Source organism: Schistocerca serialis, chromosome 5 (genome assembly GCF_023864345.2).
Source record: "Schistocerca serialis cubense isolate TAMUIC-IGC-003099 chromosome 5, iqSchSeri2.2, whole genome shotgun sequence".
In the NCBI taxonomy this organism is placed as follows: Eukaryota; Metazoa; Arthropoda; class Insecta; order Orthoptera; family Acrididae; genus Schistocerca; species Schistocerca serialis.
The window spans coordinates 262,957,143-262,974,077 of NC_064642.1; the positions used below are offsets into that span (position 1 = coordinate 262,957,143).

General features: G+C 41.0%; 1 protein-coding gene across 3 annotated transcripts in view; it reads left to right on the forward strand.

The window, feature by feature from the left end:
- LOC126481631 (uncharacterized) overlaps positions 1–16,935 on the forward strand; it is a 259,917-nt gene that overhangs the window by 46,271 nt on the left and 196,711 nt on the right. For all 3 annotated transcript variants that reach the window (XM_050105528.1, XM_050105529.1, XM_050105530.1), the window contains exon 3: positions 11,024–11,109. In XM_050105528.1, coding sequence (XP_049961485.1) covers positions 11,024–11,109 — 86 coding nt within the window. The remainder of the gene's footprint in view (positions 1–11,023; positions 11,110–16,935) is intronic.

Below are 16,935 nucleotides of genomic sequence, written 5' to 3' on the forward strand. Positions count from 1 at the left end.
CAACAACTCACTATGAAATGACATAATTGCTTTCTAACGAACTGTTCTGTATTTGGCTGTTGTATTATTTAACCTTGCAACATCATGTGACAAATTTTTTGTTACTCAGAACAATGTGTCAGAAGTGAATCTCAGAATAGAACGTTTTCTTCACAGCTTCTTTCAACTTTTTTTTTTCCTCTCTCCAGTGTTTACATTGTCAGCAGAGGTGCTTGCTCTGCACTTTGTAAAACACCACCAAGCCGCAACAGCAAAGTAGAGACGCCACCTTCATGTCAAGTGGAGAATCTTGACAGCATTGTGCCTTGCCAATGTCCTGTGCTCACACTTCTCCCGTCGTCTCTGCACAAACCAAAACAGAAGTGTGCACAGTGAAAATTTCTTTATTTATTGTATTTTATTTCGTAGATGCTAACTATCTTTATGAAGCTTTTACGTGAACATCTTTCATCTGATAGAGAGGAAAAGATGGAAAAAACTTGTTACACAACAATTTAAAAAAATGAAAGAAAGTGTCAGCTCCAGAGACTCAACTAGCTCTATAATTTCTCTTAAACCAGTTTTTTATATTTGAATAAGTTATTTTTAATTATCACAAAGGTTTCTGTAATTGGTATTCCAAACAGAAAACTTCAAATGAATATGTGCCCTTTTGTTAACCTTATCTGACATAGAGCTGTTTGAAAATCTTGGATGTCATTGGCATTTCCTTCTTCACGAGCACTTATATCCAAATGCAACGAAAGCAACATTAGGCTGTGTAGTGTTGTCCTTACTGACCATTTCAGTGCACCAGTGATGCAATACCTCATTGAAATGTATCCTGAGTTTTGGATCGGTCACTGTGGAGTCATTTCTTGGCCAATGGGGTCATCTAATCTTACTCCATTAGATTACTGTTTGTGGGATTAACTTAAGAGTGAAGTCTACAAGGATAAAGTAGGCAGAAAGAAGGAACCTCTGGCTCATATTTTACATGAATGTGCTCAAGTAAAGGACTGTAGTAATGAGCTCGGATCAGCAGTACAGCAGCTGTCTACAAGAGCTGCAAAATGCAGTGTGGTCATCAGTGGACTTTTTGAATATCTTTTGTGAGGAAATGTATGCAATTAAATACATTAGATCACAGTGTTTCGTTTGTCCTGTTCCCCATTGTTATCCTTAGTTTCCTCAAAAACTGTTAATAACAAGTCTTATGTTGGTGTGACTTTTTTTTGTTCAGAATCAATAATATCAAAGTATGTACCTTTTCTCCTGATTCACCCTGTTTACAAATTTTTAACATGTTGTAAAGCTAATATCATGTCATTTAATTTGATACAGCTGATATTATTCATGATAGTATGAATACTGTTATCGTTTTTATGCAACTTAATTTGAGCTCATAATTTTGGGATGGGTGGATTCATAATTTTAAATAGTTCTTTGCTACATCTGAGAAGAGAAACACTGAGTCATCTATGTTAAAAAATCATGAAATTCCTCCAGCTGTATTAAGGTGTTGGTTTTATTGGTGACTAGTTTCGATGTTGTTACATCATCATCTTCAGGCCCATACTTGTTGACAGCAACCATATGTGTCTAACACTAGTACTCAGTGGTAAGATAGGGGTGTTCCATGCCTGAAGATGATGATGTAACAACATCGAAACTAGTCGCCAATAAAACCGAAATTGAAATTGAAATATTGAAGCAGGTTGTAGGAACAAATGGATGCAATAGCTCTACAGTTGCATGTATGTACAACAAGTTAAAATGTAGGCAACACGAACTCAAATTGAGAAAGAAACTACTTATTGTCAGTTTGACATACTGTATCAAAACTTTGATAGAATTGAAAGGTCCCTACACAAATCAATTTTAAATGTTGCCTTTAAAACAGAAAATATGTTCAGGCGCAGGGTTTGTCATAGGATAAGTATTTACACTCCAGTGTGTATAAGATAACATGTGCGACTGTCACACCATCTATATTGGACAGACGGTTTGAACATTTAAAACTTGCTTCAGTTAACATACTCCTACACAAAATAAAACTGTAGTAGCAGCACAATTGGCAATGTATAACAATAAAATCACTAGCATTGACAATAACATTGAAATATTGCACAGAGCAAATATGGGGCAGCGTCTTGACGTACTCGAAAAGCCAGTAATTTATACTGTTATATTGCTAGAGAAGGCCGAAATGCACGCTATAAGCTCACGCAGGATGGCGTGAGGTCTGAAACAGGATACGGAATGAATGTTATAAAGAAAAGTACGTAGCTGCTGGAATACTTAACTTTAATCCATCATTTGTATACATCGTTCTTGATGAGACATGCTTCAAACGATAACTATCAATTGCTATGGCGCCTTGCTAGGTCGTAGCCATTGACTTAGCTGAAGGCTATTCTAACTATCTTCTCTGCAAATAAACGAGGCTTCGTCAGTGTTGCATCGCTAGCTAAGTCGTCCGTACAACTGGGGCGAGTGCTAGTAAGTCTCTCGAGACCTGCCGTGTGGTGGCGCTCGGTCTGCGATCACTGACAGTGGCGACACACGGGTCCGACATGTACTATTGGACCGCGGCCGATTTAAAAGCTACCACCTAGCAAGTGTGGTGTCTGGCGGTGACACCACATATACCACCAAAAGAAAAGAACCAGACAATCCTAAGTTACAGAATTGATTTTGTTATAATGCTTATTTTAATATTTGTGATGTGATTGTCTTAAATGTATCGTGTTTGATGTTCTCTGTCATTTAGCCAACATTACATTTGTTGGCCCTAGATAAAAGGTGGTTTGGCACAGACTGTAGCCTGTGGCATGTATGAACACAGCAGTTCATTTCTCGTCACTGAACCTTCTATGGTAGTTGTCACATTCTCATAGCTATTCTATTTCTCCACACGAATCTCATGCAATGCCTTTGTTAATATGTAGTAATATTGTGATTCTTCAGGTTTTCCGGGCAATATGTTGACATGTTTAATATTTGTATCTTCTGCTGGTTGTTTGCATCAACGGCGTATCTCACTGTCTTATTTAGCTGCTCTCTGAGACTGGTCCATTGGTGGATCGAGACCAGTATTTAAGCATGGGTGGTGCTAGGTGCTGTGTTTTTGATTTGCGCCATGTCCAGCACTCTATCTGCACTCTGTGCCATCTGTGTTCCATCTGCTTCATGGGAAGTGTCGGGTGTTCAGTTGTGTGTCTGCTCGTATTGGGCCTGTGTGGTGATGTGTCAAATCTGGTCTGTAGTGTTGATGTGTTACATCAGGTCTGTAGTGCTGGGGTGCTCTGTCTAAGAACTATTTTCATGGCTTCCACTTGCACTTCTACGGTCTCAACAATCATAAAATAATGCTACAGACGAAGTTCAACATCTGGCCTACCTAAAGGAGACTGGCTTTGCCTCTAATCTGACAGTGCATAATGTCATCCAAAAATGTTGTGTCTTCCATCCTGCTTCCCAAAAAATTGAATACTGTGTGCTAAACACACAAACAACACACAGTATGAACCACTAAACTTTATGCCAATGCTACGTATCACTCTTGTTGGAATTCTGAGGATAAGATTAGATTAAATACAGCTCTAACAGAGGCATTTAAACAATCTTTCTTACCACACTTCATACATGAATAGAAAAAAAACAGTAATAACTGGTGCAGTCCCTCTATACGTGAATGGAACAGGGAAAAAGCCCTAATAAATGGTGCAGTGGGACATACATTTTTTCATGTACTTCTCAGTGGTTTACAGAATATATTAGGTCTACAACTTTGTTTCCGCCGTTTTGCAATAGATGGCAGTAGTGGCAAGTGGGGTTCTGGTGGTTGGTCATAGGTGTAATACAATAAGCTTAGGCATCTGTAAACATAATTCCACAAAAATATTAGTCGATTTGTGATTGCATCATAAGGTTATTCTCGATTAAGTACATCAACTTACGTACACATTTCTCGCCATTTGCGGGAAGTTTTAATTTTCTGCTTTAACATGAAGAAATCTATGGCTGTGGCTCTTAAAATGCTGGGTGAGACCAATGGTGAAGGAACTGTTAGTGGAAGAACGTGCAGAGAATGTTTTCAATGTCTTAAGAATGGTGATTTTGATGTCGAAGACCGGCATGGCGGGGGAAGACAGAACATTTTCATGGCTACTGAAACAGACGAAGACAGCCACAGGACATCTTTATCAAAAGCAGTTGATGCGTTCGAGCCCAGCACTGAAACACAAATGGCCACAATACAGCAATAGACATGTAGAGGTAATTTTGCAGCAGGTCAGTGCTTGACCCCATGTCACAAAACCTGTCAAAATATACGTGGAAACATTGAAATGAGAAGTCCTATCCCTTCCGCCGTATTCTCCATACGTTGCTCTCTCTGACTACTACCTTTTTTGATCAATGGCATACAGTCTGGCTGACCAGCACTTCTGATCATATGAACAAGAGCAAAATTGAATTGATTCATGGATCCCCACAAAAGACACCCAGTTCTTCTGCCATAGAATTCGTATGATTTCCGAAAGATGGGAGAATGTAGTGGCCAGTGATGGGCAATACTATGAATCATAATTTTTTTGTAAGTTTTTCACAATAAAGCCCTGAACTTTGAGAAAAAATGGCGGAAGCAAAGTTGTAGACCTAGTAGCTGTAGATGAATAGTCATTTGTGGATATTATTTTGATTTGTCTTCCTTTTGCGTTTTTACGAAATCTTTTGAAAATGGTTACTCAAGAAAGTAAACAGTGGGATTCAAAACTTTTTCTCTTCTTTTGTTATATTATTAGTGTTATAACGTCAAGTTAAACACATATATTTCAAAACGACACGACACGTGTAAGTCACAGAGCAAGTTGACCAAGCAAAACATGTGAACACGGTAACATTCAAATTAGCACTGAGTCCAAGTCTAGCGGCCGCTGGCTGGCGGCTTAGGTGGCGCGGCTGCTGCTTATCTGCCAGACAGCGCCGCATGTAGAGGATGCGCATAATTGCGCGGCGGCACTTTGAATGATCGGCGAGTCACAACACTTTTCCCCCCTTTGAAATTTTTGCACTGGTCTTCATGGATGTGGTCTGTAGATTGCTAACATCCATAGGCGTTGTTTGACTGGGCATAAAGATGGAGGGGTCGAATCAGCTGGGGCCCCATGCACCAATCTGCCTGTTGCGGCAAGTCCAGTTGATATAACAGGAGACATGGGCGATGTGTCGGCATCTGTAGGAGAAGGAGGCAAGTAGAGTTCCTCTGACATATGATGGTCATTTGGTTCCTGCATGGGCACGTCTCCTGGTGGTGTCCGTTCTTGTGCTGGCACCGAGATGACGGTGAGAGGGCTGCGTTGTGAGTAATGAGAGATGCCAAGATCCCGAGCGTCAGGTAGAGCCAAAGGTGGTGGAGTGGCATTCGGAACAGGCGTTGCTGGAACACGAGGCCAAAGGTGGTCCGAATGACGCACTGCAACACCCGTGTCCATCTGGATTTCATATAGGTGTTGGCCACGGTGTTGTAAGATGTGGCCAGGACCCCATTTTGGCTGCCTGCCATATCCCCGTACCCATACAATGTCGTCGGCGATGAACCGGCCAAGCGAATGCACCCGCGGCCGGTCGGTGGAAGGCCGCAGAAGATGAAGTAGCGTGCGGGGCTGTCGACCATGTAAGAGCTCAGCTGGGCTGTTGTCGCCCATGGGGGTGAAACGATAAGAAGCCAGCAATTGGAGAAGCGCATCCTCAGCAGCAGAAGAAGTCAGGAGTTTCTGCATCTGAGCCTTAAATGTGCGGACCAGTCGTTCAGCCTCACTGTTGGATTGTGATCAATACGGAGGGGCTGTGACATGCATAACGCCGTGACGAGCACAAAAATCCGCAAATTCGGAAGAGGCAAATTGCGGACCATTATAAATAACAAGAGTAGAGGGAAGGCCTTCCAAAGAAAAAATGCGGGCGAGAGCACTTGTGGTTGCCGCGGCGGTAGGCGACATGCAACGGACAATGAAAGGAAAGTTAGAGTAGGCATCAATTACGAGTAGCCAATAAGTACCTAAAAAAGGTCCCGCGAAGTCAGCATGAATGCACTCCCAGGACGTCTCAGGCAAAAGCCACAGTGACAAAGACGACTTCGGGGCGGCAGCCTGTGACGCACGAGGGCCGCAGGCAGCGACCATGTGTGCTATTTCAGAGTCGATGCAAGGCCAGTACACATGACGGTGCACCAGGGATTTTGTGCGAGAGACACCCCCAGTGCCCTTGGTGAAGGAGGCGCAAGACCGAAGCAAGCAAAGACACAGGTACCACAACACGTGGTGAAGCATTGTCGGTGGAAAGGAGGATAACACCATCCCTAGCTATGAGGTGGTAGCGCAAAGTGTAGTAGTTCCGCAACGGATCAGAAGTCTTAGTGGACGGACGATCTGGCCAACCCTTCTGAATACAGCGTAAAACCCGGAAGAGGGTAGGGTCAGAACCCATAGCAGCTGCCAACTGGTCACCGATGATGGGGAACCCATCCACAACCCGCTGCTTAGCAACATCCAGGTGGAAACACAAAAGTTCGTCCCTATCGAATTCCAGATCAGGACCCATGGGAAGGCGAGACAGTGCATCAGCATTCGCGTGTTGAGCCATCGGCCGGAAATGAATCTCATAATTGAAACGAGACAAGTAAAGAGCGCAACACTGGAGGCGGTGTGCATCCTTGTCGGGAAGTGACTTTGATGGATGAAACAAGGAAACAAGTGGTTTGTGATCGTAACAAGATGAAATTTTGATCCATAGAGAAAAACACCAAACTTATGAAGAGCATAAATAATGGCCAAAGCTTCTTTTTCAATTTGAGAATACTTTTGTTGGGCATCCGTGAGCGTTTTGGAGGCATAGGCAATGGGTTGTTCAGAACCGTCAGAAAAACGGTGTGCAAGGACTGCACCAACCCCGTATTGAGAGGCGTCCGTGGCAAGAACAAGATGTTGGCCAGGTTGATAAGTAGCCAGGCACGGGGCCTGTTTCAGCATAGTCTTCAATTTTTGGAAAGCCGCATCGCATGACACGGGCCAGTGAAAAGGCATGTTTTTATGCAACAGGCGATGCAACGGCTGAGCCATCGAAGCAGCAGACGGTAATAACTTGTGATAATATGCTGTTTTCCCCAAGAAGGCCTGCAGTTCCTTAACAGACATAGAGTGAGGAAGGGCATCGATCGCAGCTACAGTTTGCTGAAGCGGACGAATACCATCCCGAGAGAGTTGAAACCCCAAGTACTTGATAGATGCCTGAAAAAATTGTGATTTCTGAAGATTACACTTAAGACCGGCAGTCTGTAAGACATGAGAACGTGTGCGGAGGTTCTGAAGATGTTCTTCAGTGGTGGAGCCAGTGACAACAATGTTGTCCTGGTAATTAATACACCCAGGGACAGTGAGCAATAATTGTTCCAAGAATCGCTGAAAGAGAGCAGGGGTGCTGGCAACCTCGAATGACAATCGTTGGTATTGATAGAGGCCGAAAGGCATGTTAAGGACCAGAAACTGCCGGGAAGCAGCATCGAGAGGAAGTTGATGATAAGCTTCCGACAGTTCAATTTTAGAAAAATACTGGCCACCCACAAGTTTAGTGAACAATTCTTCAGGTCGGGGCATAGGATAAGTGTTGATGAGGCATTGTGCATTTACAGTGGCTTTAAAATAGCCACGGAGACGAATATCACCATTGGGCTTAGCAACAACAACGACAGGAGAGGACCACTCACTGGAAGTGACAGGAAGCAAGACCCCTGAAGTAGTGAGACGATCCAGCTCCTGTTTTACCCGATCACGAAGGGCCACAGAAATGGGCCGAGCCTGAAATAACTTAGGCCGAGCAGTGGGTTTGAGTGTGATATGAGCTTCAAAGTCGTTTGCACGGCCTAACCCAGGAGAAAAAAGGGACGAAAATGTCGTCGACATGGAATCCAATTGAGCATAAGGAATAGGATCAGAGATGATATTGACAGAGTCATCTATGGAGAACCCAAAAATGCGAAAGGCATCAAAACCAAAAAGATTTTCTGCGTTACTCTGGTCAACCACAAATATGGGAACAGTGCGAACGACGGATTTGTAAGATACCTCAGCATTAAATTGTCCCAAGAGAGAAATCTTCTGTTTATTGTACGTCCGTAATTGCCGAGTGACAGGTGATAGGGGTGGAGAACCCAACTGAAGATACGCCTGAGAATTAATGATATTGGCAGCAGAACCAGTATCCACCTGCGTGCGAACATTCTGACCAAGAATTTGGACTGTGAGGAATAACTTCCCTGAAAGGGAAGAAGTGCAATTGACAGACAACACTGAAGCAGAATCAGCGTCACGGTCATGAACATCATGTATGCGGTCGGATTTGCAAACGGAAGACACATGACCCTTCTTTTTGCATTTATGACACACGGCCCAACGATGGGGACAATCCTTGCATGAATGTTTCGTAAAACACCGCGGACATGAAGGAAGTTGCTGGGGGCTTTGCTGCAGTTTCTGAGAGGGTTGTTTACGGTTAGACCGAGACTGCGCGTGGGAGCGTACTGCGGCCACGTCGGCCGGCGAGGACACGCCGCATGCGTCGTCAACAGTGCACAGAGGTTGTATGTCCCCGACGTCGCCCCATGCCTCTATTTGCGCTCCAGCGGTGTGAGAAATTTCAAAAGACTGCGGGATGGATAGGACTTTCTCTAGAGTCGGATTTGCCAACTGAAGGGCACGTTGCCTCACTTCTTTGTCGGGCGCCGACCAGGTAATAGCAACCCATACCATGGAATCCACGTAGGATTCTTTGTGAACGTCAGTAACAAATTGACACTTTCAATAGAGGCCGTGAAGCTCAGCAGCCCAAGCGCGATAGGATTGATTCGGTTGTTTTTGACAACAATAAAAGGCAACACGAGAGGCTACCACATGCATTTGCTTATGAAAATATACTGACAGAGGTGAGCACATTTCAGCAAAAGACAAAGATGCAGGATCTTTCAAAGGAGCCAATTGTGACAACAATCGATACATTTGAGGTGAAATCCATGAAAGGAACAGAGACATACATGTTTGTTCGTCCGTGACATGAAATGCCAAGAAGTGCTGTCGAAGATGTTTTTCGTAATCAAACCAGTCTTCCGCCGTCTCATCATAAGGAGGAAAAGGAGGTATAGACGATGACGAGAAACGGCCCTCATTGGATGCCGCGACGAAATCGTGAACCGCCGATGTGAGAAGTGTTTGCTGTTCAATGAGACCTTGCAATAGTTGCTCTAAAGTAGCCATGGAAACCTGTTGGTCAACGATGAAAAGGAAAAATCCACTACCTCGTTGCCAATTGTTATAACGTCAAGTTAAACACATATATTTCAAAACGACACGACACGTGTAAGTCACAGAGCAAGTTGACCAAGCAAAACATGTGAACACGGTAACATTCAAATTAGCACTGAGTCCAAGTCTAGCGGCTGCTGGCTGGCTGGCCGCTTAGGTGGCGCGGCTGCTGCATATCTGGCAGACAGCGCCGCTTGTAGAGGACGCGCGTAATTGTGCGGCGGCACTTTGAATGATTGATCGGCGAGTCACAACACTTAGCTCTCTCTCTCTCTCTCTCTCTCTCTCTCTCTCTCTCTCTCTCTCTCTGTGTGTGTGTGTGTGTGTGTGTGTGTGTGTGTGTGAATAAATAAATATTCATAATATACAGAAGAATATGTTCAAGAGGTGAATTCCTGGTACTGCTGATTAAAACATTTAGAAGAAGAAAATATATTTAGTCTTGCTCTTGGAACTTGTATGTTTCATCAGATGGAAGGAAAAAGCTAAGTTTTGAGAATCGTCCTCTCAACAGGTGGGACCATCTCAACCGAGGGTCTGAGTTACCTGCCCACATTTATCTACCCACCCAGACTAAGACAGGGTACCCCAAATACTGGATGCCCCAGGAGGAATGGTCAGTATTCATTCACATGACAGAAACAATCATTTGAACCAAAAAAGATAAGTAAATATGGGCTCTGAAATGCATAACTTAAGAATTATGAGCACTTGTTCGATAGAAGGGGGTGTTTCACAGTTGTGAAGAATGCTCATAGCTCTTAAGGTATGTACTTAAGAGCTCATGTGTGCTAGACATTTCTGTTTTGTTTTGCTCCACATTACCTCCTTCAAAAATGTGGAAAGCAAAGAGCTAGCAGTAGAAGAGATTTATTTCCCAGCATCGAAAATGAAGTCCTTGTAACTCTTAAGGTATGCTTTTTAGAGCCGATGTCTGTGAGACGTTTCAAGTGATCATTCCTGTCATATCCCTAAATTTTGAACATTCCTTTTGGACAGAAAGAGTAAATATATCACACTGCACTTTTTGTTAAATTATAATAGAAAATATAATTACTTTTCTGACATGTGACCGTAATTCTTAATATATACTGCTGTTGAAGTATGATGCCACCTCCTCCTGGGTACATTTGCCATGACATACTGTCACTGTCACATACAGCAACATGTTGCTTGATAATTCTTAAAGTGTGTACTTCCAGAATTTTAACAGTAATCCTTACTGTGAAGCACTGTGTTTGTCTTGTAACATTTTCCATTGGAATGGAAAAAGCACCTCCAAGTGACTGTTTGACTCACTGACTAAGTGAATCTCTGTTTACAAATTGCAGCACTTCTGTTAATCTGTTCTGTGTTGTGTTTAAATAGCTGCAGTGTTATAGAGCACTGTTATTATTGCTTGGCACACTTTAAACTGTAGAAACAGAAGTTTTCAGTTAAATATATCCCTTTTGGCACAATATTTGTACTCTACACAAGAGTTGTTCTCTAAAGTGATCACTGTGCCATATTTTTATTGTATATTCTATTGCAATCATTTCAAGATCAAGTTGCTTTGACATATACAGTCCAAAGGAACCTGCTGAATTAAATTAAATGAGATTGCAAAATTCAGATTATTGCAGTATATAATTTTGAGGTTTATATGACTGGAAAAGAAGAATGATAGACTGCTTCCTTTCCAGATGAAGGTAACTGAACTGAACAAATGGACTCCAGTGTTACGGTCTGAACAAACACCAACACTCTGTTTTGAAGGCTATGTGAGCAGGTGAGTTTTAATCTTCACTTTAGATGGGTGTTTCGCATGATCTTAACAACTACTGCTGCTATTACTAGTACTACTACTATGTGTCTGATATTTTTATATAATTTATTACTATATTGTTTCAGAACAAAAACAGTCTTGACTGGGAAATTATTCAATGTCAATGACATGTTTCTCCCTTTTGGAACATCATCAGATTGTCTATAAAAACAAGAAACCAATCAGTTAGTAACAAAGGAAGGGGTGTGGTACTATCTTGGACAAATACACTGGTAAAATGAACTGAAAGTGATAGAAACTTACGTAAAAGTAGCTGGATATGAAACCCATTCATTGTGTAGCCGTATAAAATGAAAAATGGATGCAACAGTACCTGGATATGTAATCCATCTAAGCCTGTATACCACCAATAAGGTGCAGGTTTCATCAACTATCGCAGGTTACCTTGAACACACTAGCTGACACTACCATAGTACAAAATAGGGTCACTCATGCAAAACTAAATACGCTATGAGCCACACGGAGCACATAGTCCTTTTGGCGCGCACACAAATACTATTGTGACAGAACAAGATACAAAAACCGTGACCAAGTGAGGTGGCGCAGTGGTTAGCACACTGGTCTCGCATTTGGGAAGATGATGATTCAAACCCACATTCGGTCATCCTGATTTAGGGTTTCCACGATTTCCCTGAATTGCTCTAGGCAAATGCCGGGATGGTTTCTTTGAAAGGGCACTTCCAACTTCCTTCCCCTTTCTTACCTAATCCGAAGGGATCGATGACCTCGCCATTTGGTCCCCTCCCCCAAATAAGCCAACCAAACACCACATTTAGTGTGGCAAGACTTGACCAGGTGGTGGGCATGATCAGCATAAGTCCTATTTTTGAAATATGAAAACTATGGTAACCTAATAACTTACGATACATATAAGAAAACCAATGCAACTACATTAAACTGAAAGCACATTAACGTATAAATAATAATTAGATAAAATGATGATTTAAAATAGCAAATCCAAATATCTCATTAAAACTGTCATACAGAGCTAAACTTAGAGTGCTTGCACAGCGTATGCTTACAATGAAATTTTCCAACCACCTTTCTGAACCTTTTTCATGATATATTGGCGTTTTCTTTTAACTAGGTCCACCTTGCAAATTTTTTTTTTTTTTTTTTTTTTTTTTTTTTGGACTGATTACATATCCAGTTACTGTTGCACCCATTTCCCATTTTATATGGCTACATGAAGGATGGGTTTCATATCCAGCTACTTTTACTTAAGTTTCTATTACTTTCAGTTCATTTTGCCCTCATAGTCATGCAAGATAGGACTATGCCCAATCCTCTGTTACTAATTGCTTGGTTTCTTGTTTTTATAGACAATATGATGCTGCTTAAAAAGGGTGAAACACATCATTGACATTGGATAATTTCGCAACCAAGATGCTTCTTATTCTGAAATAATTCAAAACTGGTTGCTGTAGCACCCTGCCACAATGGAATAGGAATAATTTTTAATATATTTTTATAGTTTTATGTCCTTCATGGTAGGGCACAATAAAAAGAATGCATGAGGATGAGTCAATAAATGAAACAGAATATTACGATAAAAGTTATTGAATAAAAACACTCTAGATTCACATAGAAGTTTTTAAAATTTAAAGTTTATTAATTGGGTAACTGGTTTCAGTTATAGTACGATCATCACCAGAGTGTTAAAACTCCAAGGTGACAGCTGGAGAGAGTGGTGAGGAGCAGCTCGCCATCTAGTATCGATAACAACTGCTCTAGAGTACTGCTGGTGATCGTACTATGGTTGAAACCAATCACCTGATTAAGTTGTAAATTTTAACAGCTTACATATGATCCTACACTGATTTTATTTAAAAACTTTTATTCTAATTTATATCAGTTTGCCAGGAACAATGTTTTAGAAGATACAGAATATTCTAAATTTTTAGTTGTTAATATTGATAAGAACCTGAACTGGAAATTACATTGCAGATCTTCTTAAATGTCTTAGCTTTGCAACTTTTGTTTATGCATAGTATTAGATTTTGAAGATTAAAATTTTAAAAAAGAATTCACCGACTTTTTCTATTTTAATTCAGTAATGTCTTATGGCATCATATTTTGGGTAACTTGTCGAGGAAAATAGTGTTTCTTGCACGGAAGCATGTAAGGGTAATGGCTCTTTAAACAGTTGAACATACTGACAAAAACCCCATAGTACATTTATATCCTTATGAAGTTTTTGTCCAGAATAAAAACAGTTTGAAACCAACAGTAACAGTCAGACTTATAATACTAGAAGCTGATAAGATTTACACTATCAGTCATTGAGTCTTAGTGTGGCACAGAAAGGAGGGAGGTATTCAGCAATAAAAACTGTAGCCACCGATCCAGTAATATAAAGATTTTAGTGACTAATAAAATTGACTGCAAACACAAACTGAAATCTGTCTGTTTGACAACTCCTTATACTCCATAAAATAATTTCGGAATATTGGTGTGCACATGTTGTGGCGGCACAGTTCCTTTCGTCCCTTTTACGAGCACCTACCTGTGAACTCGTTGCAGCAGACCACCAGTAGGAATGCCGAGCAGAAACAGACCGTACTGTAACTCACACCAGGCTGCATACAGCATAACTATTCTAGAAATCAGGAAGAGGCCTTAATTTTGAATGAACAGTGGAAATACTGCAAGTTGAGAAATACAAGTTCACTGCCAAGCCCGTGCTAATTCTAACACAGTCATGCTTAAATCATTTAATTCACATTAGCAAGTTTATAATAACGTATTTCCCAAAATGTGAACAGCTACTAAACACGGATTGTTCTTAAATGAAAATGCTCACCACACTATTAAGTTTATTAGTGTCTAATGCACTCAAGTTTTTGGTCACTGATCTGCACAAATATGCCATGCAGAATTATTGTCTTTTCTCAAAAAGGCTAAGCTCCAATTACTTAAACTGCTTTAAGCATTCTCTATCTCCAAGAGAAAAGATGTGCATAGAATACTCCATTCTGATTGGTCAGTTTTTGTTAAGGCCAATAGAAAAACATTGTTCTCCCTTGTTAGTCCATGCTTCTTATGACTAACCAATCAACAAAAAACCTGCATTCGTATTTGCTTTCCTTTTACCACAAACGTACTTAACATATTATGATACAAAATTCCCCATGATCTGCATTCACACTGTCTTAAAACTTTCTCAAAGTACAGCGTTCATTAGTAGAGGAATGATTTACATATTTATTTTAGACCACGTTCACGCATCATTCACACTACTAAAAGCATATACAAAACTGTACTAATGTAAATAAACAAAAAATCTTCAATAAATAAACAGAGCAATTCACAAAAATGTTCTCTTGACTTGTTTCTTGAATGTCTCTCTCTGCTACTGCACTTTGGTGGATAAAACTTAGAACTACGTACTCGACTGAACCCACTTCAGACAATCAGTCACTGTGCGTGCATGATTCATTCTCCCGATGCACGGGCTCTAACCAGGAGTGATGTAAGGCTCAGTGTGTGAACATAAATTACTGCAGGCAAGTTTATATATTTATATGTTTTAAAAAGTGTATAATAAATAATGTTAATTGTCAGCATATTGCCATATTTATTGCTGACCAGACATATTGTAATTGTATAACTAACTCGTCCCATATCATACCAACAGGTTGCAATTATGATCCATGAAACATGCAGATAACTAACCAAATAACAGTTACTTCCAAGCCTTTCATCTGTGCTCAAGATTATGATTCTGTCCCCACATTTGTGATGTTCTTACTTATTGCTCAGTGTCATTCAAAGAGAAAGTAAGCATTAGCTGCTGAATCTGAAATGTACATAAAACTTATTTAATATGGCACATGTTGAAAGTGTTCAGAACTATAATTAAACATTTTGTTTTTCGCTTTACGAAGCCAATGTCAAGGTGGTCTAATTGTTGAGAACATACAGAGCCACACTCAAAAATTGAGTGTGCTGTTATACAACACAATCTTTATTCCTTTCAAAATACTCCTTGCACCTGCTGATACTAAATGTGACGGTGGTGACCATTTCTGTTTATTGTTGTACAACCATTAAGCTTATTTTGTGTGCAATGAGGAGGAGTGGTGGGTAGGGAAGTATACCCATGGCTCATCTTGCAGTGTGCCAACTTATAGTGCAATGGCCACAAGTTGTAAAGGACTGGCTTACCGGGGGGCGGGGGTGCAGTGGTTAGCAGACTATACTCGCATTCAGGAGGAGGACGGTTGAGATCCCATCTGGCCATCCAGATTTAGGTTTTCCATGATTTCCCTAAATTGCTCCAGGCAAATGCTGAAATGGTTCCTTTGAAAATGGCATGGCCAGTTTCCTTTACCATCTTTCCATACTCCGATCTTCTGATCTCTCTCTAATGACGTAGCTGTTGACAAGACATTAAACTCTAATCTCCTCCTCCTCCGCCTCCTCCTCATATAAGGGACTTCTAGCCAGAAGCCATAATGTATACCAAATACTGTAATGTTTTGTCAAATGGAAATTTCCACTATGATACGCAAGCTTAACAGTGGTGTTGTGCAGTGTAATTACTGCCAACAATAGGATGTAGAAGGTAACAGGTCATGTAATAATTTTATGTCAGCAGTGTGGTGTCACCGCCAGACACCACACTTGCTAGGTGGTAGTTTTAAATCGGCCGCGGTCCATTAGTACATGTCGGACCCGCGTGTCGCCACTGTATGATAGCAGACCGAGCGCCACCACAAGGCAGGTCTCGAGATATGGACTAGCACTCGCCCCAGTTGTACGGACGACATTGCTAGCGACTACACTGACGAAGCATCGCTCATTAGCCGAGCAGATAGTTAGAATAGCCTTCAGCTAAGTCCATGGCTACGACCTAGCAAGGCGCCATTAGCCTTACATAGCAATTGATAATTATCGTCTAAAGCATGTCTCAACAAGAACGATGTATACAACAAGGATGGATTAAAGTTAAGTATTCCAAAAGCAACGTACTTTTCTTTTTAGCATTCATTGAGCGTCCTGTTTCAGACGTCACGATATTCTGCGTGCGCTTATAGCGTGCATATCGTCCCCCTCAAAATAACACTGTGTCGGCACTTCTGTCGACACATCAAGCAGAAATGCCAAAATATGTACCTCCCTTGAGGAAGACTCCATGGAATCTTCAGCAGCCCAGATTGTTGATACACCTATGATGATTAAGAGGTGTACTCATGCCAATTACACAAAACCGTGTGACATTAATTTTTATACTGTTGGAAATATTAGCACTATTTAGTCTCTAGTTGAGGATTTTAGTAACTTTATGCACGGAGAGCTTGTGAACAAGGACATAAAAAGTTAGAAAAGATCCTTTGTCAGTTTTTTACTTCAGTTCAGTTCCAAGATGCTGATCACAACAGCAGACATATCACATTTGAGATCTGTAGGTGACAAATTACTTAATAGCTTTCTTCTATGAGAACATAGAAGTTACCCAAATACTTTCTGACACTCGTATAACAGTACATCAACATAATCTGTACCTTTGCGCCTAATACAATGCTGAACTCCAGAATTTTACACGTGAAACTAATTCAGTCCTTTTCTAAACATTATGTCAGTTTCAATAGTATATCAACTCTGACAGTTTAATACTTCAACGTAAAGAATTTTCCCTCCACAGGCTTGTGATTAGTGACAAAATGATCTGTTACAATGTTGACCTGCTACATGGATACAGACCTAAAGGAATTACTGTGGTCAATTTTTAAATTTTTACCCCCTTAGCGTGGTCCACACTACATT